We start from the raw sequence: 25,846 nt of genomic DNA on the forward strand, positions 1-25,846 counted from the left end.
TTTTGTAGAGCTTGTACCATAGCTACCTGCTGCTAACCATAGGTTTCCCACCCATCCAAGCTGCTGCACTATAAAAAGACATCTCTAATCTTAATGTGGCTTCTTTCACTTTGTCTGCCTTTAAAGGAAATGTTCAGTATAAAAACTGGGTAAATAGATAGTCTGTGCAAAATAAAAAATGTTTTCAATATAGTTATTAAGCCACAAATGTAATGTATAAAGGCTGGAGTGACTGGATGTGTAACATAATAGCCAGAACACTACTTCCTGCTTTTCAGCTGGTTTCCACTGATTGGTTAACAGGCAGCAACCAATGAGTCACTTGAAGGGGGTCATAACTGTTTGCTGTTGAATCTGAGCTGAATGCTGAGGATCAATTGCAAACTCACCAAACATTTATGTCCCATTTGTCCCCCCGTATAGTCGCTGACTAACTCAGAGTTAGAGAGCTGAAAAGCAGGAAGTAGTGTTCTGGCTATTATGTTAGACATCCAGTCACTCCAGCCTTTATACATTACATTTTTGGTTAACTAATTATATTGGAAATATTTTTTATTAACACAGTTTCTATTTTTACATTGAACTGTTTCTTTTTATTCAGGAATAATCAACCAAAGACTCTCCAGGCACTGTTGAACTAAAGCTCCCTGTTCTTAATTGGTTATCCAATATTTCAGGCAGAGTTGCAGGCTGACAATCTCTGCTTAAGCATTGACTGACCTCTATTATAAATCATTCCTTAGTTGCTCATGATACACAACATGCAGTGTCTAACATCAAAGTTCATGCACTTGGTTTATCAATATCCACATGGATGTGCTCACCGAAAAGACTTCATTGTTCAAACCTGACCTTGGGCTGCTTACGTTTTCCATTCCACAAATTCATATTTACAGGTCTCATAATAGTTTTGGAAAAATAGTTTATTTTCCAATCCACTGTAAACCACGATTGCATTGAATCTTAACTTTCAACGATTACGGTCGCAAAATGAATACTTAATAGGAACTAATCACAATGAACTCTAACATTTTATGACATACGAGAAATCTCTTGCTAAGCATTTTGGCATCTTCTTAACATTTAATATATATATATGTATATATATATATATATATATATATATATATATATATATATATATGTATATATATATATATATATATATGTATATACGCTTGAGCTTTTTACAAGATGAACCACAAAAGAAAAGCTTATATGCAGGGTTTTGGTTTAAACGTAAAAGCCCATGCCTTTAAATACCATCACAGAATAAGAAAAACCAGCTACTTCATGACTTTGTTTACTTGGTCAGGGGTCATGTAGCCGCACGGTGCGAGAAATTCTTTGTCTGGTAGCACAGTAGTGTTGAGTACAAGATTTTTTGGAGAGTTTATGATATGGACAGAGGTATAGTCTGAGACAGGCATATCATAGCTTGAAGCCTTCTCTGCAAAGCAAGGATTCATCTGGGGGATGTTAAGGCTTTCCGTGGTGAAGTAGCTATCATCAATTACATTCGGCTTCACACTGGCTCCAGTATCCCTGGGCTTGCTTGCAGCACAAAAAGCTGTCACAGCAGACTCACAAATGTAAGGGCTGTTTGGGTTAAGGTTTGCTGGGTGTTGAATAACTGGTTGATTACATTCATCATTCTCGTTCTTCATTCTTTGTCCTGGAGAAAGGAGAAGTCTTCCTGCAGGAGTTATGTCGCTCACTAAAGCATAGAAGTCCATGCTTTGCTTTGAGCTCAACTTGCTTATTGGGGCAGAGACTGGCAAGCTTGTTGGTTCATTCTCCCTCACAGCTACAGGCCAGGTTTTCTGAGCTTCGGTCGTTGGGCTTCCATCTTCTGTGTTTGACAAGCTGACATTCGAAGGGGATCCACTGTTAGTTTTCTCATCAAGGCACAAAAGATCGGTTTCATTTTCTTTTACATTCTGGGGTTGCCCTAAATCTGAGGTACCATCACAAGTGTCACTGTTACTGAAATCAGTTTCTGGAATGTCAGGCTCACAGCAACTGGCACGTCCAGAGTCATCATCTTTAACCCCCAAGCAGTTATGGTTCTTTCCATGTTCCTCTCCAAGAAGTCGGTCAGTGTCTGAACCCTCATTTTTCTCATCTGTGTCATCAAGATCAAGCTCAATAAATTCAACCCAAGGGTCATTATTGTACATCTGTGATTTGTAGTGATCGTGATATGCCATTATAGAGTTCACCTCATCCAGTTTTCCTCTCTATCAAGTAAAAATGGAAAACATGCTATTAAATAAGTATTTTTGACTAAATCCCCAATATTATTTATACTTTATAAACCAGTCCAATATTTTACAACTCTTAAAATATTTTGCTAAGAATTCTGGTTATTATATGGCTGTGAGTAAGTACCTTTAAGTCTACATTAAAGTCCTGCCATCCAAGCCTCACACATATGGGAGGTCATCAGCAAAGGCATTGAACCTTTCTTTCACTTGGTTGCCATTTTGGGCAAGTGTTTAGATTATGCCAGTCTGTCTATCAACATGTGTGACTAAGCTATACACAATGTATTTGCTCATGACTTGAGGGAAATTCATCTTATGGCTACAAATTATATAAATCTTTTAAGGTAAAGGATTAAAGTTATTTCCAAACAGACATAATTCAGTCTCTTTGGGAGCATAGGGTTGCTGTCATTCAAATGTGTAATACAGTACTGCATTAAACAAAGGTTCTTCATGAAAAACTTTTAGTACAGGTATAGGATCCATTATCCAGAAAGCTCCGAATTATGTCTGTCTCCCATAGACTCCATTTTATCCAAATAATCCAAATTTTTAAAAATGATTTCCTTTTTCTCTGTAAAAGAAAATAGAAGATTGTACTTCAACCCAACTGAGATATAATTAATCCCTATTAGAGGCAAAACCAGCCTAGGGGATTATTTACTAAACTCTGGTCAGGCTTTTTGTGGCAAAACTCAAATTATTATTATTTTTTTTTAAAGAACTCGAAATGTTCGAGATTTATTAAAGTCCAATGCAGCAAAAAGCCTGAATCTGCCATTTTAGACCAGCCGAGGTTGTGTATAAGTCAATGGCAGAGGTCCCTATACTGTTTTGAAGTTTATGTGGTCTGCACTGGAATTAGCCCAAAAGTCCAACCTTTTTGTGATTTTCTGGCAAAAATCTGAAAAATTCAGGGTTTTTGGGAAAAAAAGCCTAAAAAAATTAGCAATTTATGAAACAATTTATGCAATTCGGGGATTTCTCTCTATTTTATCATGTTTTTGCCCAAACTGATTAAATCGAGCTTTTTAAATAATAAATAAGGTCAAATCGTGGATTTTAGTTTGGTCAGACTTTTTTTATTTAAAAAAAACAGAAAAATTTGGATTTTGAAAAATAACCCCCTCAATGTTAACATGATTTTCTAGTAGACGTCAGGTGTGAATATCCAAATTATGGAAAGATCTGTTATTCAGAAAGCCCCAGGACTGGAGCATTCTGGATAACAGGTCCCATACCTTTAGAGATACAATTGAATGTGGATAGGAAGTCAAATTTTCTGTTACACTTTGAAACAAAGTGACTTCTTGACCAGAATTGCTGCTGTTTCACATATGGATCAGGTGGGTGGTTCTTGTGTCAGTGATTGTGTTTTATTCTCTATTAATGTTGTGTTGTGTTATTCCTAAACGTTCTGCTCTTTACAAAGTAGTTGCAGAGCTGGCACTGTTGGAGTGTTATGATTAATACACCTATAGTAGACGTGAGATGGGTTTGTTTTTTCAGAACAATTGTCTCCAAACTCACCTGCAAAAGATCAGGATCAATTCCTTTTATTTTTGGCACAGGGACTGGTGGAAGGATGATCATCTTTATCCTTTGAAAGAAAAAAAAAAGATTTTGTTACAGTGTATATTATAGACAGTTTATGTCCTGTATATACCTTTATAATGAAATATATATAATATATGTAGAATGTTATAAAATTAATAATATGTATAATATTTGATTATATAAATACTTTTATTTTTGGGACTGAGACAGGTGGAAGGTCCAAAATCTGAGTTTTCGGCTGTCAAATCCAAAAAAAATGCTACGATTCCGATTTTTTCCAGACTTTATCGAGTCTTTTCCCGCACCATATTTTTCTGAGGTCATTTTTTAATAAATAAGGTAAAAATGTGCACAGGAGTTTGGTCGAAGTGGTTTTAAGAAAACAGTGAGACATTTTTCAGATTTTGGCAAATAACCCCCTTAATCATCAGTTATGATGAAGTGTTTGAGAAAAACTAAACACTTAGGGACCGATTCACTAACTTTGAGTGAAGGATTCAAAGTTTTTTTTTGGGCTACTTCGACCATCTAATGGGCTACTTCGACCTTCGACTACTACTACGACTTTGAATCGAAGGATTCGAACTATAAATCATTTGACTATTCGAACATTCGACCATTCGATAGTCGAAGTACTGTCTCTTTAAAAAAACTTCGACCCCCTAGTTCACCATCTAAAAGCTACCGAAGTCAATGTTAGCCTATGGGGAAGGTCCCCATAGGTTTGGCTAACTTTTTTTGATCGAAGGATATTCCTTCGATCGTTGGATTTAAATCCTTCGAATCGTTCGATTCAAAGGATTTAATCGTTCGATCGAAGGAATTATCCTTCGATCGTTCGATTGAACTATCTGCGCTAAATCCTTCGACTTCGATATTCGAAGTCGAAGGATTTTAGTTCCTAGTCGAATATCGAGGGTTAATTAACCCTCGATATTCGACCCTTAGTGAATCGGCCCCATAAGGCTGCTTCCATGTATAGCTAATGAACTATTTTGAATTTTTACATGTCTGGTGGGAAGACATACTCTGTGACCTTGATTATCTTCATATATTTTTAGTGAAAAAGGATTGCGGCACTCACAGGGTTTTAGTGAAAAAACAAAAAATGTTTTATTATTAAGCCTCAACGTTTTGATCCCCCACAGGGATCTTCGTCAGGAGCAAAAACAAAGATCTCCTGACGAAGATCCCTGTGGGGGATCGAAACGTTGAGGCTTAATAATAAAACATTTTTTTTTTCACTAAAACCCTGTGAGTGCCGCAATCCTTTTTCACTGCTTATTTCCCATGCTGGCACCCAGGTATTAATTTTGTCTACGGAGTGCACCATTCCTTTGGTTATTCATATATTTTTAAATATATTTTACAAATTGTCTTACTGAGATCATTTCTGTATAAAGAGAATTACAAATGAAAATTGAGATAGGATAAATGCCCCAGTGATATATGGAGCATTTCAAACAAAAAAAACCCCACAACATACCTCTGCTTTTTAAAAACTAGAATGAGAATGAAGACAAGCAACATCCCGAATAATCCAATGTTAAGAAAGAGGAGAAATGGAACATCAGGAAGTTCAGGCTCTGCAAGACAATAAGAATAAGAATGACAGTCAGTATTCTGAACAAGTACATAATGTATATAAAACCCAAAGTTTATAATGATGGGCGAATTTATTCGCGAGACGCGAATTGTCGCGAAAATTCGCCGACAGGTCAAAGTTTTTTTGCCGCTGCTGACGGAATTGACGCCGGTGTCAATTTAGACGTCGGCGATGATTAACAGATGCCCATAGACTTTAATGGGTGCCAGCGTCAAAATCCGCGCTTCGCAAATTTTTCACCGGACAAATACGCCCATCGCTAAAAGTTTATGCTCATTTCATCACAGGCAGTTCACAAGTGATCACAATGATCAACATATCTACATGGCAGTATCTACACATGAGCCTAAAGCTGGCCATACACTGGCCGATAAATGCTGCCAACAGACAGAGGCAGCAGCTTATTGGCCTGTGTGTGGGGCCCTCCGATGGGTTTCCCCAATCAATATCTGGCCGAAAGTCGGGCAGATGTCCATCGGGCAGGACTAAAAGTCCATTCGGATCGCAGCCGTATCTGTTCGTTGATGTGGTCTCGCAAACTGACCGCCTGCATTATGCTCCGATCGTTGGGCCCTAGGGCCTACAATCAGATAAGGCTGATATCGCCCACCTCAATGTGGTCAGAAATAAATTCATACCAGCATGGATGAGTAGCGATGAAACAAAATGTAATCATTTCCCATTGTTTGGAATCTGATTTAGACTAAAGGAAAGATGCAACTATAGTTTACATAAATGCACCTCTGCCAACATAACCAGAAGCTTGGTAGTGGCAGATGTGGGTTTTCTGAAATATAAAAAAGATTATGTGCTGATCACAGATGCAATTATATAACTATATGCAAGTATAAATTCTAACCTGAGAGTCTGCAAGCCTCATTTACAATCCATATTGTAGCTCCCATCATCCCCAGCTTCAATCAGGTGAAGCTTTAACCTTGGAAAGCAAGGTGCAGGTAAACAGGGCCAGGCCAAGACGTCTGGGCACCCTAGGCAACCTGGTCGGCTAACCCCGTCCCCCGCGCACGTCCATAACTGTGCACCATAACATAGGAGAGGGCAATGAAGGGGAAGCGTAAGGGCAGGTGAGGGAGGGACAGAGGGGGGCGGGTCGGCGAGAGCGGCAGAGGGGAAGGAATCTGGACTAGGGATAGGCAGAAGAATCTTGAACAGGCCCCAACAGTGCCTCTTTTGCATAGCCCTAGTTTGGGTTCCTTCCCCTCTGTAGCTCCCCCTAGTGTATAATGAAGTAGTCTAATTCTTAAAGAGAATCTGCCCTGAATTTCACGGTATAGTTTTTATTACTAAATTAAACTGTGAACATTGAGCACATAATTAATTCTACCATTTAAAATTCTTTAACTAATAAATTATTATTTAAGTTATATTGGTGTGTAAGCAATCTCAGGTTATTTTGCCTGATCAGAAAGAGCCAGCACTTCCCAATGGAACTGCTTTCAGATAAATCAATGTTTCTTCTACTCAATATTGAGTATGAGTACAAAACTGTTGAGTACTATTTTCATATCTACCAACAGGTGAGGCATGGGAGCATTTTTAGCAATGCAAGTGTCAGGGAGCTGTTATCTGTCCATTGTTCTGTTGATAGGCTGTTGGGAGGCAGTAAAGAGTGACTGAAGTTTATCAGAGCACAAATCACGTGACTGGGGGCACCTGGAAACTGACAATATGTCTAGCCCTGTGTTAGATTTCAAAATTAAATATGAAAAAAATCTGTTTGCTCTTTTGAAAAATGGATTTCAGTGCTAGAGAAGCACTATTAACTGATGTGTTTTGTAAAAAAAAAAACCATGACAGAATCCCTTGACTGAATTAGGTGAAAATAATTGTAGGTCTGACAAGACCAGGGATGATTTTGACTTAGCTTAATATATTAAGAATGGGTGAGTGCAGAGGATATCTTGTCTTTGTCTTATTATAGACAGGCAGAGGAACCTCTCCATTGCACTGACAATGTCCCAGCAAGGTTCCATTTGAAAGACAAAGCCAGCGATTACGGCATCAACATCTAAGACGGACGTGAACAACCTTTTGCTCTTCTTTGGCTCTTCATTTCAGTTTGAGATCTCGATGTTATTTAGAACATTTATTATTTGCAAGCTGATTCCATTTTACAGACAAAAGAGGACAGAGTTCAATAAAGCATTAATGTGAGCGGATGCTGGTTTTCTAACTCTATTACACCCACTTTATTTCTCAGAACAAATAACTATGCGGAATCTCTAAAAATTGTCATTTCAAAACGTGGCATTTTGTTGTAAAAGCTATTTCATTAATAAAACCTTTTTACCAACGCTGCACAGCAGAGAGAGAGCAAAATAAAATATTAGATGGAAAACATCATCCAAAACGGCATCTGCGATAAGTAATAGGTCAAGGCTTTCACCAGGGTTTGAAGAATTGTATCCATTTCTTATCAGTGCTACTGATTGTATCCATCAGTTAATAGTGCTACTCCAGCAGAATTCTGCACTGAAATCCATTTCTCAAAAGAGCAAACAGATTTTTTCTATATTCAATTTTGAAATCTGACATGGGGCTAGACAATTTCCCAGCTGCCGCCAGTCATGTGACTTGTGCCTGCACTTTAGGAGAGAAATGCTTTCTGGCAGGCTGCTGTTTTTCCTTCTCAATGTAACTGAATGTGTCTCAGTGGGACATTGGTTTTTACTATTGAGTGTTGTTCTTAGATCTACCAGGCAGCTGTTATCTTGTGTTAGGGAGCTGCTATCTGGTTACCTTCCCATTGTTCTTTTGTTAGGCTGCTGGGGGGAAAAAGGGAGGGGTGATATCACTCTAACTTGCAGTACAGCAGTAAAGAGTGATTGAAGTTTATCAGAGCACAAGTCACATGACTTGGGGCACGCGGGGAAAATTGACAATATGTCTAGCCCCATGTTAGATTTCAAAATTGAATATAAAAAAATTTGTTTGCTCTTTTGAGAAATGGATTTCAATGCAGAATTCTGCTGGAGCAGCACTATTAACTGATTCATTTTGAAAAAATGTTTTTCCCATGACAGTATCCCTTTAAGTAGAACATATTTGGTTTTGATATTTTTCTCCTTGTGCTTACAAAAGATTATTTGCAATAAATTCCTATTTTTGTTTGCCAAAAATATCCAGTGTGTAGCTCTTCCCCCTTCCTTCCTCAAGTCCTACCTGCTCTTTGTAAGTATTGCTTGGTTGCTCCTACATCCAGCAATTGTCTCCTGTTCCCTGCTTAACTACCCACTTTAATTACTTGCATGTACAGAAGGAAGTACAGGGGCTGCTTGTTTGTGAGTAAAGCAGAATACAAGCTCCTGGTGGTTTGGGAAGTAGTAGTTGTGAGCTTTTAGAAACCTCTACTTAACAGACCAGGACTTGTGGGAACCTGTTATCCAGAAAGATCTGAATTACAGTAAGGTGATTTCCCATGGATTCCATTATAAGAAAATAATTGAATTTTTTTAAAGGACAAGGAAAGTTTCTCATTTGACAGGCATACCTGCAGTCAGTGGCATAACTAGATATTACTGGGCCCCACAGCAAATTATTTTTTAGGCCCACAAAGGTTGACCCGTTCTACTAATATTAATTGAAATTGTATATGAATTAGGACCTCTTGGGCCCCTATACCTCCTGTGCCCCCCTGCAGCCACAGGGTCTGCTTCCTCTATAGTTGCCTGCAGTCAGTTCTGCAGCGTTCCAGAACCTCCTCAATTTTCATCCATGCAGATGTAGAAACTCTCCTGCACTAAGACTTGGGGGCAGATGAACTAACAGGCGAATTTTCACCAGCGTTAGCTTCGCACCCCTCACACCCCTTCGCCAGGCGCAAATGTGCTACGAATACGCTAATTCACAAAAATGCAAAGTTTCGTCCCGGGTGTCTAACGCTGAAGACTTTTCGATATCGTTACTTCGGCAGTGCGAGCATTTCATAGCAAAGATGCGCAAGCGTTCATTTGTGCCTAACGAAAATTCGCTAGTGATCTTGCACTTTGGTCAATTTCCATACGGCAGGTAATTTAAAGTTGTATGGACGTCTTTATTATTATAATATATTATAATAAATGTTGGTGCAAATGCTTGAAGTTACCACTTTTTATTACACATGTCCAGGGAACCTTAATAAAGACAAGAGAGTTAATATAATGCCCTACACATGAGCCCACTGTAAAATGAATGTTCCATATGTTATGAAATGTCTGGAGAAAAAATCTGCCCCCAAGACGGGACAGTATATTACTCACATCAGTTACGCACAAGAATCTAGAAGGTGGAGCATGAGGAGAATACTTTGCACACGCGCAAAAGATGATAATGTAACGCACATCAGATGCGCCAACGACTAAGCTGGGCGTTTGAGAAGTTAAAACAGGGGGAAAAAATCTTTATTTGTTTAAAAAAAAAAAGAAGCGATTAGGGACATGCTGAACACATCAGACTAAGGCTTTCCTTGTCCTTTAAATGTTTTCTTTTTCTCTATAATAATAAAACAGTAGCTTGTACTTGATCCAAATTAAGATATAATTAATCCTTATTGGTAGCAAATCCACCTTAATGGGTTTAATTAATGTTTACATTTTGTTTTAGTAGACTTAAGGTATGGAGCGAGAAATTATGGGAAGATCCTTTATCCAGAACACCCTGGGGCACATTTATTAATTAACCCTCGATATTTGACCATCGAAGTAAAATCCTTCGACTTCGAATATCGAAGTCAAAGGATTTACTGCAAATACTCTGATCGATCGATCAAAGTAAAAATCGTTCGATCGAACGATTAAATCCTTTTGAATCGAATGATTCAAAGGATTTTGATCCATCGATTGAACGATTTTTCTTCGATCAGAAATAGCTTAGAAAACGTATGGGGAAGGTCCCCGTAGGCTAACATTGTAGCTCGGTAGGTTTAAAGTGGCGAAGTATGTAGTCGAAGTTTTTTTTAAAGAGACAGTACTTCGACTATCGAATGGTCGAATAGTCGAACGATTTTTAGTTTGAATCGTTCGAATCTAATTCGAAGTCGTAGTCAAAGGTTGATGTAGCCTATTCGATGGTCGAAGTACCCAAAAAAAACTTCGAAATTCAAAGTTTTTTATATTCAAATCCTTCACTCGAGCTTAGTAAATGTGCCCGCCCCCATGTCCAGAGCATTCTGGATAACAGAACTGAGACGGGCATCTTGATGATGTAACGCATGTCAAATGGCGCCAACGACTTAGCTGAGTAAGTTGGCATTTGAGAAGTTAAAACAGGGGGAAAACAACTTTATTTGTTTAAAAAAAAAGTAGTGATTAGGGACAGTAAGGTGGGCTCTATAACATACTGAACACTTCAGAGTAAGGCTTTCCTTGTCCTTTAAATGATTTCCTTTTTCTCTATAATAATAAAACAGTAGCTTGTACTTGATCCAAATTAAGATATAATTAATCCTTATTGGAAGCAAAACAATACTAATGAGTTTAATTAATGTTTATCCAGAAAACTCCAGGTCCCGAGCATTCTGGATAACAGGTCCTATACCTATATCATTTCTCTCGCCTCCTGATAATCATTCAGTAACGATTTTAAAAGTTCCAACAGCCTTACCTGGTAGTATTAAAAGTGGTATATGCAAAATTTCACTGAATTCTCCAAATTTTCCATTAGCAAATTGTTTGCAACGAACCCTTGCAAAATAATCCTTTCCTGTTTTCACCGAGTAGACTGGTAAATATTCATTTCGTACTTTGTCCAGCTGAAAGGCAGAATTCATGAGCTGTTAGTGGTTGGAAATAACAATATCTGAATGACACCAGTTTATAAATAAAGCTACAGAATAAAACGTGGAGCCATTAAAGCGCAACTGTCACCTAGACACAAAAATCTGTATAATAAAAGTCCTTTTCAAATTAAATTAAACATGAAATCCAATTTCATTTATTTATTTAAGCATTCATAGCTGTTGTAAGTTCATTTAAACATCTCAGCTGTCAATCAAGATATTGTCTGCCCCTCCTCTATGCCTTAGGCATTACTTTCACTTTCCATTCAGCACCTCCTAGATGTCACTGCTCTCCCTACATTCCCCCGTTCTCTTCACCATTTAATTGTGTAGCCAGGACATGGGGATGGACATCAGGTCCCCCATTCTGGTGCACAAACAAGATTCTGAGATGATACAAGGCTTGTCTTAATAACAGTGTCCACAAAATGGCTCCTGCCTGCTGGATATAATTATGAATTCCCAGACTGAAGGAAACAAGATTCAAATAATTTATACTGTGTAATTAAAGTTATTTTTGCTTGATTAATGTGATAAAATAGGATTTTGAATTTTTTTTTTGGGTGATGGGTCCCCTTTAAGCAGTTCTTCTAAGCTGAAGTCTTTTTATTGGGTAATTCACACTAAATTTTGAGGGCTTTATGTGTCTCATTCGGCACCCTATCTCCAGAACTCAAGCTAATCTCCCTGGTCTCGGCTCTCACTTCAGCCTTTAACCACCACCTTTCACCTCGGGAGGAGCCCTCGGCTAATCGGATACCGCCAGGTCTTAATTGAGAGAGGAGCAAAGCTAACGGTTCTGGGCGAGCAAAGGGGCACGATTGTTTCACCAGGATACTGGAAGGAAGAAAACCACCAGGAACAGGCAGGCCGGGCCAGCACAAGCAGAGAATCGTCAGACAGGCAAAGGATCAGGATTGGAGAATGTAGAATAGTCAATGGACAGGCAAAGGATCAGGATTGGAGAGGTCAGAATAGTCACAGACAGGCAGGATCAGGATTGGAGAGATCAGAGGAGTCAAACAGGCAGGCAAGGGTCAAAACACAGGAGATCAAGTAATAAAGCACCCAGGAACAAGGCAAATTGAACCTAACAACGGGCAGTTAGCAGAACACTGAATTACCCTTTTATACAGTTTGAATTTTGCACCCTTGCGCATGACATAATCACCTACATGTTTCATCTAATCTAAACCAGGAAGCGCACCGGCGCGCGCTATAGAGGAACCGGCACAGCAAGGGAAAGGAGCGGCGCAGCGGGCACCCACGCAGAAGGAGAGGCGGTGGACCCCACTGCCCACTAGACCACCAGGGTAAGGTTCCCAAACACTATGACCTTGAATAAGGGCAATTCTCATCTTGCACAGCAGCAAATTAGTGGCCTGTGCTTGGTACTAACTAAAGTTATAAATATTGTATTTAGCCAGAACATAAGGCAAGTGACATTGCGGCAGATTCACTAAAGGGCGAATTGTCGCCAGCGAATGATCGACACACTTCATGCCACTTTGCCAGGCGCAAATTCACAACCACTACGCTAATTCACTAATATGCAAAGTTGCGCCCAGGGCGCCGAACGCTGGCGACTTTTTGCTTGCTTTACCTTACTGCAGTGTGAGCATTTCATAGCGTAGGTGCGCAAGCGTTCGTTTGTGCCTAGCAAAAATTCGCTGTTGATCTTGCGCTTAGGTCAATTTGCATACGGCGGGCAATTTAAAGTTGTATGGACGTCTATTATAAATGTTGGTGCAAATGCTTGAAGTTCCCACTGTTTATTACACAAGTCCAGGGAACCATAATAAAGACAAGAGAGTTAATATAATGCCCTACACATGAGCCCACTGTAAAATTAATGTTCCATATGTTATAAAATGTCCAGAGAAAACCAGAAAAAGTAAGTTAGGACTTTTGCAGCCAATCCCACCAGAGTTTTTTGAACTTTAATGCATTTTCGGCACACAGAATATGATGTAAGTGACAGAAGATTGAGGAAGATTTGGCTTCTTTTTAGCACTTCGCCTGGTCTGAGGTGGCGAAGTCAACTCTGGCGAAAGAAGTAACATTTAGTAAAATACGTGAATTTGCGGAGTAACTGTCGTTTGCTAGAGCAAAAAGTCGCCTGGCAATTGAGTGCATATGAACACTAGTGACGGTCCCATTCACCAGCTCCTGTTAGTGAATTGGCGATGTCCCTGTGGGTGGCAACGCTGGCGAAAAGTCACTAGCGTTAGCCACTTTGCCCTTTAGTGAATCTGCCCCATTGAATTTGTTGGTTTGAGAGGCCATGGTTTTAGAAGGTGTCCTACAGTTTAGCGGAGGAGCATGTGTTTCCCGCTCCCACTTACATGTAAAATCCCTTCAAAGTCCTAGGGGCCGATTCATTAACTTCGAGTGAAGGATTCGAAGGTAAAAAGCTTCGAATTTCGAAGTTTTTTTTGGGCTACTTCGACCATCGAATGGGCTACTTCGACCTTCGACTACGACTATCGAAGGATTCTAAGTAAAAATCGTTCGACTGTTCGACCATTCGATAGTCGAAGTACTGTCTCTTTAAAAAAAAATTCGACCCCCTAGTTCAGCAGCTAAAAGCTACCGAAGTCAATGTTAGCCTATGGGGAAGGTCCCCATAGGCTTTCCTAAGTTTTTTTGATCGAAGGATATTCCTTCGATCGTTGGATTTAAATCCTTCGAATCGTTCGATTAGAAGGATTTAATCCTTCGATCGAAGGAATAATCCTTCGATCGTACGATCGTACTATCTGCACTAAATCCTTCGACTTCGATATTCGAAGTCGAAGGATTTTAGTTCCTAGTCGAATATCGAGGGTTAATTAACCCTCGATATTCGACCCTTGATGAATCGGCCCCTTAATGTTTCAGAGGTAAAAGAAAGTATTTTATATTTATAAAATATTCATAAACTAAAGGCACCTAAAGTAATGGCACCCAAAGGAGCCCAGTCCAGCTGCACTTCAACAAAAGAGGTGATCTGGGTTTTCAGGGGACCTACATGTTTCATCTAATCTAGACCTCCCTAACTTCATCTCTATGAATTTGCTGCAATAGGATCCAGCAGTGCTAAAAACTTGACCTAAATAGGTCCAAGAAGGGTTGCTTTGAAGTCATGAAACACAACTGTTATAGGACTGTGGATCCCTGGGTCTTGTACTGTTTATAAAACACATTACTAGAAATGTTTTTTTCTTTTGATTCATTTATTATTATTTTTATGCTTTAATTCCCTTTTAAATGAATATGTTTTTTGGAAAAAACAGCTAGTGTGAACACAGCTTCAGGGTAATATGATACAAAAAAGTCAAAAAATCACACATTCGCTTTTAAACAGATGAACAATAAATATTATCCACTGATTGGTTGCTATGGGTGACTAGACCTGGTGGAAACTTTGTGATATTTGTCTATGAAGATTCTTATTTATCCAGGTATTGATATACAGTATCTAGTAGAATTAAAGGAATAGTTCAGGGTGAAAATAAAAACTGGGTTAATAGATAGGCTGTGCAAAATACAAAAATGTATCTAATATAGTTAGTTAGGCAAAAATGTAATGTATAAAGGCTGGAGTGACTGGATGTCTAACATAATAGCCAGAACACTACTTCCTGCTTTTCAGCTCTCTAACTCTGAGTTAGTCAGCGACTTGAAGGGGGGCCACATGGGACATATCTGTTCAGTGAGTTTGCAATTGATCCTCAGCATTCAGCTCAGATTCAAAAGCAAAAGATATGACCCATGTGGTCCCCCCCTTAAGTCTCTGATTGGTTACTGCCTGGTAACCAGGCTAACCAGTCCATGGAAACCAAGAGAGCTGAAAAGCAGGTAATGTTCTGGCTATTATGTTAGACGTCCAGTCACTCCAGCCTTTATACATTACATTTTTGGCTAACTAACTATATTAGAAACATTTTTTATTTTGCACAGCCTATCTATTTACCCAGATTTTATTTTTATACTCAACAATTCCTTTAAGTCAAAGGCACATTTATCAAAGGTCGAATTTCAAAATTCATGTGAGTTTTTAAAAACTCACCTAATAAATTCGAAATTCGACCAATTGAAATTTATTAAAGAAAAATCAAACTCGGATGAATTATATCGACCTGAAAACGCCAATAGAATTCAAATTCGATTTGAGTTTTTTCTCCGAAAAAAACTTGAATGTCAGGAAGGCGGCAAAATGATCCCTGGACGTCTCCCATTGACTTAAACAGCAATTCAGCAGATTTTAGTTTGCGAATAGTCAAATTTGAGTTCTTAAAGGGATAGAGTATGATAAATCTCGAAAATCTCATTTGAATTCTTTTAAAAAACTTGAAAAGAATTTGAATAGCTCCCTAGTCGAATTTGACAGTTTTGACCATAAAAAAAAAAAAAAAATAGAAAATTCAAATTCGACCCCTGCTAAATCTGCCCCTTAGAGTTTTTCTTGAAAACGTTTCCTGGCTCATGCAAGTGGCTTCTTCAGTTTTGTGATTTTTTATTAATCAGAATATTCAGCTGTATTAAAATCTTTGGGTTAAAAAAGGGACATAGTTTGCAGCAGGTGTAGTAAGCCAAAGCAACTTGTGAACTAGTGAAAGCTGACTCTAACCAGGCCCTGCAGAATCACCACCCAACCGTAACTTGGTGCGTTCTCCTATTTATATACCTCCGCCCGCTGTGATGTTGCGGAAGAGGGTGGGGCAAGCTGGCTTGAGTATTTAAAATGTCACGTACATTTGTGGGCTGAACTTTAGTCCACCCCACCCACAGGCCACAGACATTAAGGAGCAGATTAAAAAAACTCCAATCAACTCCCATAAACTCGAAATTCGAAAAAAACTAGCAAATTTATTAAAAAAAAAAAAAAAATCAATTTTTTTTATATTTGGGTGAATAGGATCGATCTGCAAACTCAAATCAAATCAAATTCGTATCGAAAATGTTTTGTTTTTTTTTTAACAAAAAATTTTTTTTTTTCAAAAGTCCACCAAACGACTCCAAATTGATTTTAGGAGGTCCCACATAGGCTAAAACACCAATTCGGCATGGCGAATAGCCACATTTAATTCTTAAAGGGACAGTACATGATAAATTTCGAAATTCAAATTCTTTTGAAACTCGAATTGAATTTGGAATATTCCAATTCCTAGGGATCAGCTAACCCAATGTCATTATGTTGGTATGGGTCTGCTATGGACATTTTTGAGATCTTATTTAATTTCAAATCATTATCACCCTCATGACAGGGGATTAGTTGACCTCTCTGCGCTGAAAAGTTCCCTTGATACATTTCATTAGTGTCAGGACATCCTCTGATGTGTACTTCACCTTTTATTGTGGTATGACAGGATTGCGGCTAGTGAAATACACAGTGGGCCTGTCTTTCCTGTAAACATGCTGACAGCGTGCCATGCTTTCTCTTTTCTCTCATGGATCATACTCTGAATTTTCGGCAGTACTTAGGCTCAAGCGCTCCCTTGGGAAATGTATTGTACTGACATGAATAACTATGTACATGAATAACTGCTTCATTCACCACCACCACCTCATTCTCACTGCAGGGAACTATAGACCCACCTGACAAACATCAATCCTCTATCCAAACCACGGCTCCATCACTTCTTATTGCAGAGCTCCCTCTCTCTCCCGTATGCCACAGCCTCTTATATATTCTTGTGGCCACTTATTAAAAACTACATTAAAGGATTTAAATGCGGGATTCAACAGATTTCTTTAATTTTAAAGGTGGCCATACACAGGCCGATAAAAGCTGCTGACAGACCAAGTCAGCAGCTTATTGGCCATCTATGGGGCCCTCCACGGGTTACCCGATCGTTATCCAGCCAAAAAGTCAGCCAGATGTCAATCGGGCAGGGTTAAAAATCCTGTCGGATCACGGACTGCATCTCTCCCGCAATCCAACCGCTCATACTACTTGCATTTATGATCCAATTGTTGGGCCCTAGAGCCCACGATCGGATCAGTCCGATATTGCCCACTTCAAGGTGAGCATATCGGGGAGAGATCCACTCGTTTGGCAACACAGTCAAATGACCGTATGTCTCTGTATACGACCACCTTATCACTCTTAATTGGTAAGAGTGTCTTAACCCCAGACATGCCAATGAGATAATTGCAGAAAACCGTTTCGCTTAGCCGAAAAATTTGCGTATTTCCCGCGAAATTCGCAAAACGGCGAAAAATTCACGAAACTGCGATGGCGTCTCGTTTTTGACGGGCGTTTCGCAAATGTTTTCGCCGGCGGCAAATCACACAAATTCGCCCCCAATTTGCGCCTGGCGAATAAATTCGCCCATCACTAATTATGTGAACCAACAGATGTGCCAGTAAGGTCACCTTGAAAAAAATGGATTTAGAAAATGGCAATAACCCCACACATGCCAGTAAGATCATTGCAGAAAATGGATAATGAACACTGAATTCACCACTAATATCCCAGTAAAATCATGGCAGAAAATGGATTGAGAACTGCATTAATCCCAGACATGCCAGTAAGATCACTGTAGAAAATAGATAATCAGCACTGAATTAACCCCAGATATGCCAGTAAGATAATTAGGGATGCACCGAATCCAGGATTCATTTTGAGATACAGTCAAATCTGAGTAGTTTTTAGCAGGAATCAGCCAAATCAGTGTTTGGCTGAACTGAATCTGAACTCTAAGGGGCAGATTTACTAAAGGGTGAAATGACTAACGCTGGTGATGATTCGCTATCGTTACCACCCACAGGGACTTTGCTGATTTACTAACGGGCGCAAGCGTCACTTCACTAGCGGTGATTCGCACTCTATCGCCAGGCGAATTATCGCTCTGGCGAACGGTCGTTACTCCAAAAATTCACTAAAATGTGGATTTTACTGAACGTTACCTCTTTCGCAGACTTGCCTTCACCAGCTCAGCTCAGCGGAGTGCACTGGAGTGCATAGATCTCCCTCAATCGTCAGTTACTTAAATTATATTTTCTGAGTGGAGAAACTTCTAAATTCAAAAAATGCTGGCATCTTATCCTTTTTTCAGGGTGATAGTCTGCAAAAGTCCTAAATAAATATTTTTGTGTAACCATTTTCCCCCATACATTTTCTAACATATGGAACATTGTTTTACAGTGGGCTCATGTGTATTATATAGTGAATAAAGTACCCCCTTTTGTAAAATATAAGGATATTATAAGTTACCGAGGAGTTTCATGACCATATAAAAACACGAGGCCGAAGGCCGAGTGTTTTTATACAGGTCAGGAAACTCCGAGGTAACTTCTAATATCCTCATATTTTACAACTGGGGGTACTTTATTTATTATAATACACAAGTTTCGGTGAGTCATGTGACAGAAATGACATCAGAACTCACCGTTTATAACTGATGACATCAGAACTCAACGTTTATAAGGATATAATTTACAGGATATTCATGGCTTTTGTGTATTATAACATATATAACAACTCTCTTGTCTTTATTAAGGTTCCCTGGACATGTCTAGTTATCAGTGTCAATGTATGAAATGCCTTTTTCTTTTCGTTTTTCTGATATTTGTGCCCCTGAGGAAGACCAATATGGTCGAAACGTGTTGGGCTCACCATTGATTTTTATATTTTTTGTAAATTTTTCTTTTTTTACTTTTTTCTTATGTAACAAATATATAATTTTTGTAAATTGAGTGTGCAATCCTTTCTTGATTAGTTACATATAGATTTGGAGACCCACATGGGGAGCCTCCCGATGGATTAGCACCTCGCATTATATTTTTAAGGGGGTGCGCCCTCTTCTCTAACTTTTAATTATCAATGTATGAGATGCAACATGTAACAGAAAGAGATCCATTCAACTTTAAATTTCCAGACGTATGCAAATTAGCCTGAGCGAATGTCCTCCAACGAATTTGCGCTAGGCAGTATTGAACGCTAGCGCATCTTCGCTTTGATTTGCTTGCATTGCCGAAGTAACACTAGCGAAAATTTGCCATCGCTCGGCACCCATGACGAAACTCCGTAAATTAGGGAATTAGCGATGTCAGTGCGAATTTTCACCTGACAAAGTGTTATGATGGTTGTGAAGCAGACGCTGGTGAATTTTCGGCGGTTAGTAAACATGCCCCTAAATCTCACTTGACTTTAGGTCACACTTTTAAGATAATTTCATGTTTTTCTGGATTGTAATTTACATATACAAAATACATTCCAAATTCGATCCAGAATTAGGCTGAATCTTGTCTTAATGTTTGAAAAATAAGGATTTGGCACATTCCTAAAGATCATGGAAGAAAATAGATTCAGAGAACTACATTAAGCCCTAGGGTAAGCCCGAGTGAAGTTAGAGATCGCCGCAGTCCTCTAGACTGAAATTCCGCCACTCTCCATTCATTTCTATGGGATTTTGAAAGGCGTATTTATCAAAGGATGAACTTTCACTTTCACCCATTGATAAATACTCATTTAAAAATCCCATAGAAATGAATGGAGAGTGGCGGAATTTCAATCTGGCGATCTCTAACTTCACTTTTTGATAAATATACCCCCTAGACATTCCAGGAATATGCCAGTACCTTGAGTGCTATGGTGGCTCATCATTTTTATTATCATAACTTAAGATAACTGCTTTAACCACAGGTGTGCCAATATGATCCATACAGAAAATGGATGAGAATGAGAACCCCAAAACATGGCAGTAAGATCGCTGCAGAAAATGAATTCTGATAAATGAATTAACACCAGAAATGCCAGTAAGATCATATTCAATAAAAAGTTATCTTACTATTGTCCACTGTGATTCATTGGCTTCCTTGAAATGAACCTCATATTCCAGACTTATCCACCCACTTGAAACATCTGCTGAGGGTGGTGGTTCCCAGTTTAACTGGATGTCTATGCGCATACGGGTCAGGCTGATAGTCAACACAGTCCAGTTCAGGGACACGGGAGGGTCAGGTTCCACTGTTCAAGAAAACAAGCAGTTACAGCAATACAGCAATGCAGAACCAACAAACACAAATTAGCAAGGCTTCCATGATAATTAACTACCTACACACCAACTGTACCACCATTCTTTAGGATATCTTTAATGTATGTTGCACTTTACAGCACAGGGTGGGATTATGATGGATTGGACGTATGGCTGAACAAGATTCTAGGATACTCACCTTGTTAGGCCACTGAGAGCCAGCAGTACTGTTACTCTCAAACTGTTTAAGGGATACTGTCATGGGCAAAAATGTTTTTTTTTTTTAAAAAAAATGCCTCAGTTAATAGTGCTGCTCCAGCAGAATTCTGCACTGAAATCGGTTTTTCAAAAGAGCAAACATATTTATTTATATTTAATTTTGAAATTTGTCATGGGGCTAGACATATTGTCAGTTTCCCAGCTGCCCCCAGTCATGTAACTTGTGCTCTGATAAACTTCAGTCACTCTTTACTGCTGTACTGCAAGTTGGAGTGATATCATCCCCACTGCCTTCACCCCCAGCAGCCTAACAGAGGAACAATGGGAAGGTAACCAGATAGTGGCTCCCTAACACAAGATAACAGCTGCCTGTTAGATCTAAGAACAGCACTCAATAGTAAAATCCAGGTCCCACTGAGACACATTCAGTTACATTGAGTAGGAGAAACAACAGCCTGACAGAAAGCAGTTCCATCCTAAAGTGCTGGCTCTTTCTGAAAGCACATGACCAGACAATCTTCTTTACTTGTCCTGCAGAATTGGCACTTTGGTCTACAGTGATGCCACTTCTGGTTTCATGGGCCCCGGGTTGGAAGGTAAGTTGGACAGCAGTCAGTGTTGGATATCAATTCTGAGTTTGGGGATGCATTGGGTGGTGGGTGCCTGTCAGGTTATGGGTCAGCAGGTCCAGATCAGGCATAGGTCTGTCTTACTGGTCCCGTACAGGACTCTTTAAAATATTCACTGACAAACTGTATTGTTGCAGGCAAAAATGTACCTGAGGGAAGATGTGGGATTTGGCCAACATACTGTAAGGGGCCCATTCATTAAGTTCGAGTGAAGGAATAGAAGAAAAAATACTTCGAATTTCGAAGTGTTTTTTTGGCTACTGCGACCATCGAATGGGCTACTTCGACCTTCGACTACGACTTCGAATAGAAGGATTCGAACTAAAAATCGTTCGACTATTCGACCATTCGATAGTCGAAGTACTGTCTCTTTAAGAAAAAACTTTGACCACCTAAAAAGCTACCAAAGTCAATGTTAGCCTATGGGGAAGGTCCCTATAGGCTTGGCTAACTTTTTTTGGTCGAAGGATAATCCTTCGATCGTTGGATTAAAATCCTTCGAATCGTTCGATTCAAAGGATTTAATCGTTCGATCGAACGATTATTCCTTTGTTCGTTCGATCAAACTATTTGCGCAAAATCCATCAACTTCAATATTCGAAGTCGAAGGATTTTCATTCCCCAGTCGAATATCGAGGGTTAATTAACGCTCGATATTCGACCCTTAATACATCTGCCCCCAAGTGTTCTGGCTCTTAAGTACTGGAAATATAGGTATCGGATATTATCTGGAAACCCATTATCCAGAAAGTTTCCGAATTACGGAAAAGCCTACTCCCATAGACTCCATTATAATGAAATAATCCAAATTTTACAAATAATTTCTTTTTTTCTCTGTAATAATAAAACAGTACTTGATCCAAAGTAAAATACAGTATAATTACTCCTTATTGGAAGCAAACCCAGCTTATTGGGTTTATTTAATGACTACATGATCTTCTAGTAGAGTTGGTGGTGTGAAGATCCAAATTATGGAAAGACCCATTATCTGGAAAAAAAACCAGGTCCCCAACATTCTGGATAACAGGTCCCATACCTGTCCTAAGCAAATGGGATAATTAGAAGTTTATGATGCGTACCAATATCTTCAACGGAGAAGCAGTAATCATCGAATTCAGTATCTTCACTTACAAGTTTGGCGCAATAAGAGACCCAAATAGAAGTATAGGTTTTATTGAAATAGCAGCTGTTTTCTCCCCCAGTTATAGTATCTGGGCAATCTGTCCAGTTGGCCTCAATCCTGTAAAAAAAAACAAAAAACCCAACAATACATTAAAATATACACAAGTGTTTCCACAAGGGAACTTACAGACTTAAAGAGGCTGTAAACTATAATAAGTTGGCTTAGAGCCTGAAGCTCGAGCCAATTAAAAGGCATTATTTCATAAAATGGATCTGATGTTCCAATAAGTGTAGAGGTTTTAGAATAAAGGTAGCTGCAACCCAGTGTATGTTTGCTATTCAAGATCCAACAGTGTATTATGTTATAAAAGCCCAAAACAATGACAAAAATGACAAATGTGATACAAGCCTACAAGACATTGCTGAAAACAAAAAAAGTAGCCTTTGCCATTGTCCTTTATACAAGGTACATTTAATAAACAATTTAACCTAACTGATTACAGTTTATTATTTTAGCCTTTATGACGCCATCTTCTGTACCTTTGGATCCAAAAAGTTTAGCGTCGGCGGTCCCTTAGCAAAGAAATCCAAAGATATGGAAGATGGAGTCCTTGAGTTCTGCTGTGTTACTCTGCATCCATAGGTCAGTGTTAAATCCAGGGACACTTTTTTAAGTAATAGACTATGTGGAAAGGAAGCAAGGAGGGGACAGTGGAGTATAATGGAGTATAGGGCACAAAATATTGTTTTGTTTTTTAAAGATGGAGGTAAGATACCCATGGGCTAGTTGGTGCTGTTTATTTAGCAACATTGACATGTTTAGCATTTTATCAGTCAAGACCCTGAAATATCCTCCCTTGTATGACATTATCTTTTCATTATAATCTGACCCACAAAATGCCTATAGAATAATTTGGCCATTATACGGAAAGAATTGCTCTATATGAATAAAAAGATACATGCAATGAAGCGGAACAGAGCTGTTATTTACAAGCACAGGTAACGGACAGGAGCTTTAAAAGGAATAATTAATAAGCAAACAATACTTTTTTTTATATTGAAGTTTCAGCTGGCCAGGTGATGATAAATTGTGAAACTCTCCATAAGTCCAATAGCAAGTGATGGTTTCCTGTTGAGGTGAACGGCACTTGGTGATCCTCGGCTTTCCAAGGGACACTGTAAAGAAAGAACACAGAAATTAACTATTTTCAAATTTGTTTTTTAGAATTCAAATGTCGGAGTATTTTTGTAAACAGAACTCGTAGGACACGTTTCCCAACTCCCCCTTAGGCTCAAAGTGTCATTCAATTCCTCCCTCATCTTTTTCCATTGTGCTGTGATGGATTCTGGGACTTGAAGTCCATCTGCTTTCCATAGTGGGTGGTTCACAGAATGCCTTGAAAGTACACCGACATCAAGCCCCAGAATCACTATGGAATATGGTAAGGGAGGAAATGAAAGACACTGTGAGCCTAATGGTGGCCATACACGGGCAGATAAAGCTGCCGATATCGGTCGTTTGGACCGATTTGACAGCTTATCTGCCCGTGTATGGGGGCTTCCGACGGGTCTTCCTGATTGATATCTGGCCACGATATCGATCGGGAAGGTTGGATTTTACCCGACCGACCCGTCTGAGCCGCTTGGCGCATCGTAATTCAATCGTTCGGCCATACGGCCAAATGTTTGAATTACCCCCCATATAGCCATGCCGTTAGTGGCATATCGGGGAAAGATCCGCTCGTTTGGCGATGTCGCCAAACAAGCGGATCTTGGAGTCTATGGCCACCTTAAGGGGGTGGCTGAGAAATGGCTCCTACAAGTAAGGGAACAACTATCATGGTTTCCTTTAAATCTGGGAAAAACGTGTGCTTTTTGTAAAAAAAAATCAGAGACCCAGATAATGGGCCAGACTTAAGAATTGTCATGGCGGCTTAGAAGAAGAAAGAGAGAAATATTTCTCTGACTTCAGACTTCAGGAAGTCTGAAAAAAATGTGTAAAAATGGTTATGTTTACTTATCCAGTATCAGATTTAATATGTAGAAGTGAATGTTGACAACTATTATTATAATTTCTATTGCACAAAAAATAATTGCTTGGAGCATAATAAGTCATCTATGATCAATTTACATTTCCAAAATAGACCATTGTGTGCATAATGCTGCAGTTGTTTTGGCACACTTAGTTGAAAAGTACTCCATTTAAACTTATCTGAGTCTGAATAGAATAAATGTTATCTTTAAGCCACACTGAATAATTGTCCAACTTAGTTACAGATAATAAAAATAAAATTTCCTTTATTTCCCCTGCAAGGAATCAATTACAACCCTTGACTGGATCACCTCTCTGAACTCTGCTTTTAGCGGATACTTTACAGGGAGCTGACATGGAATGTATTTGAACATGAAGGTCAGTGGGTTTGAGCCAGTGAATATTAAAATTACACACCCGAAATCAAGTGACTATAAATTCGTCATTCTGTTTCTGACATGTGGTTTTAGAGAATAACAATTATCCTGCATTCGTGGGCCTTAATCTTGTATGTGCTGTAAAGCAATTTAATACTAACGTTTAACAGTTTCAGCAACTTTTCCTGAAGAAAACAAGACAATGTAAGAAGGCTTAATCATTTGTTTAGCTGCACACTAGAGGATATTTCCATAGGAACCAACTGACACCTATTTATCTCTACCTAAATACTAAAACCATTGTACAGTTAGGTATGGGATCCGTTATGTGGAAATCCATTATCCATTATAATCAAACAATCCAAATTTTTTTAAAAAAAGAGTTCCTTTTTCTCTGTAATAATTAAACAGTCCCTTGTACTTGATCCCAACTAAGATATAATTAATCTTTATTGGAAGCAAAACCAGCCTATTGGGTTTATTTAGGGGCACATTTACCTAGGGTCGAATATCGAGGGTTAATTAACCCTCGATATTCGACCGTAGAAGTAAAATCCTTCGACTTCGAAGTCGAAGGATTTACCGATATTCCTACGATCGAACGATCGAAGGAATAATCGTTTGATCGAACGATTAAATCCTTCGAATCGAACAATTTGAAGGATTTTGATCCATCGATCGAAGGATATTCCTTCGATCGAATTGTTAGGAAGCCTATGGGGACCTTCCCCATAGGCTAACATTGGCCTCAGTAGGTTTTAGGTGGCGAACTAGGGGGTCGAAGAATTTTTTTAAAGAAACAGTACTTCGACTATCGAATAGTCGAATAGTCAAATGATTTTTAGTACGAATCGTTCGATTCGAAGTCGAAGGTTTTAGTCGAAGGTTGAAGTAACCCATTCGATGGTCGAAGTTGCCAAAAAAAACATTTGAAATTCGAACTATTTTTCCTCTATTCCTTCACTCGAGCTAAGTAAATGGGCCCCTTAATGTTTACATGATTTTCTAGAAGATTTAAGGCATGAAGATCTAAATTACGGAAAGATGTGTTTATCCGGGAAATCCCAGGTCCCAAGCATTCTGGATAACAGGTCCCATACCTGTATTTTAACCAGGTCTTCTGTTATGTACGTATTGCATGGTTACCGATTATGACCCAAGAGATAATGCAGACATTATCCCATGTGTGACACTTATTTATAATACACTAGGGGGCCGATTCACTAAATTCGAGGGATTTGAAGTAAAAAAAACTTCGAATTTCGAAGTATTTTTTGGGCTACTTCGACTATGACTTC

General features: G+C 39.0%; 1 protein-coding gene across 1 annotated transcript in view; it reads right to left on the bottom strand.

Moving 5' to 3' along the window:
* Positions 1–905: 905 nt before the first annotated feature.
* ghr.S (growth hormone receptor S homeolog) overlaps positions 906–25,846 on the bottom strand; it is a 277,152-nt gene continuing 252,211 nt past the window's right edge. Inside the window, exons 5-11 of the mRNA XM_018244502.2 lie at positions 23,186–23,315; positions 22,097–22,257; positions 19,984–20,162; positions 11,032–11,179; positions 5,311–5,410; positions 3,798–3,867; positions 906–2,240 (exon numbers count right to left, since the gene is read on the bottom strand). Coding sequence (XP_018099991.1) covers positions 1,287–2,240; positions 3,798–3,867; positions 5,311–5,410; positions 11,032–11,179; positions 19,984–20,162; positions 22,097–22,257; positions 23,186–23,315 — 1,742 coding nt within the window. The 3' untranslated portion in view covers positions 906–1,286. The remainder of the gene's footprint in view (positions 2,241–3,797; positions 3,868–5,310; positions 5,411–11,031; positions 11,180–19,983; positions 20,163–22,096; positions 22,258–23,185; positions 23,316–25,846) is intronic.

Source organism: Xenopus laevis, chromosome 1S (genome assembly GCF_017654675.1).
Source record: "Xenopus laevis strain J_2021 chromosome 1S, Xenopus_laevis_v10.1, whole genome shotgun sequence".
Taxonomy (NCBI): domain Eukaryota; kingdom Metazoa; phylum Chordata; class Amphibia; order Anura; family Pipidae; genus Xenopus; species Xenopus laevis.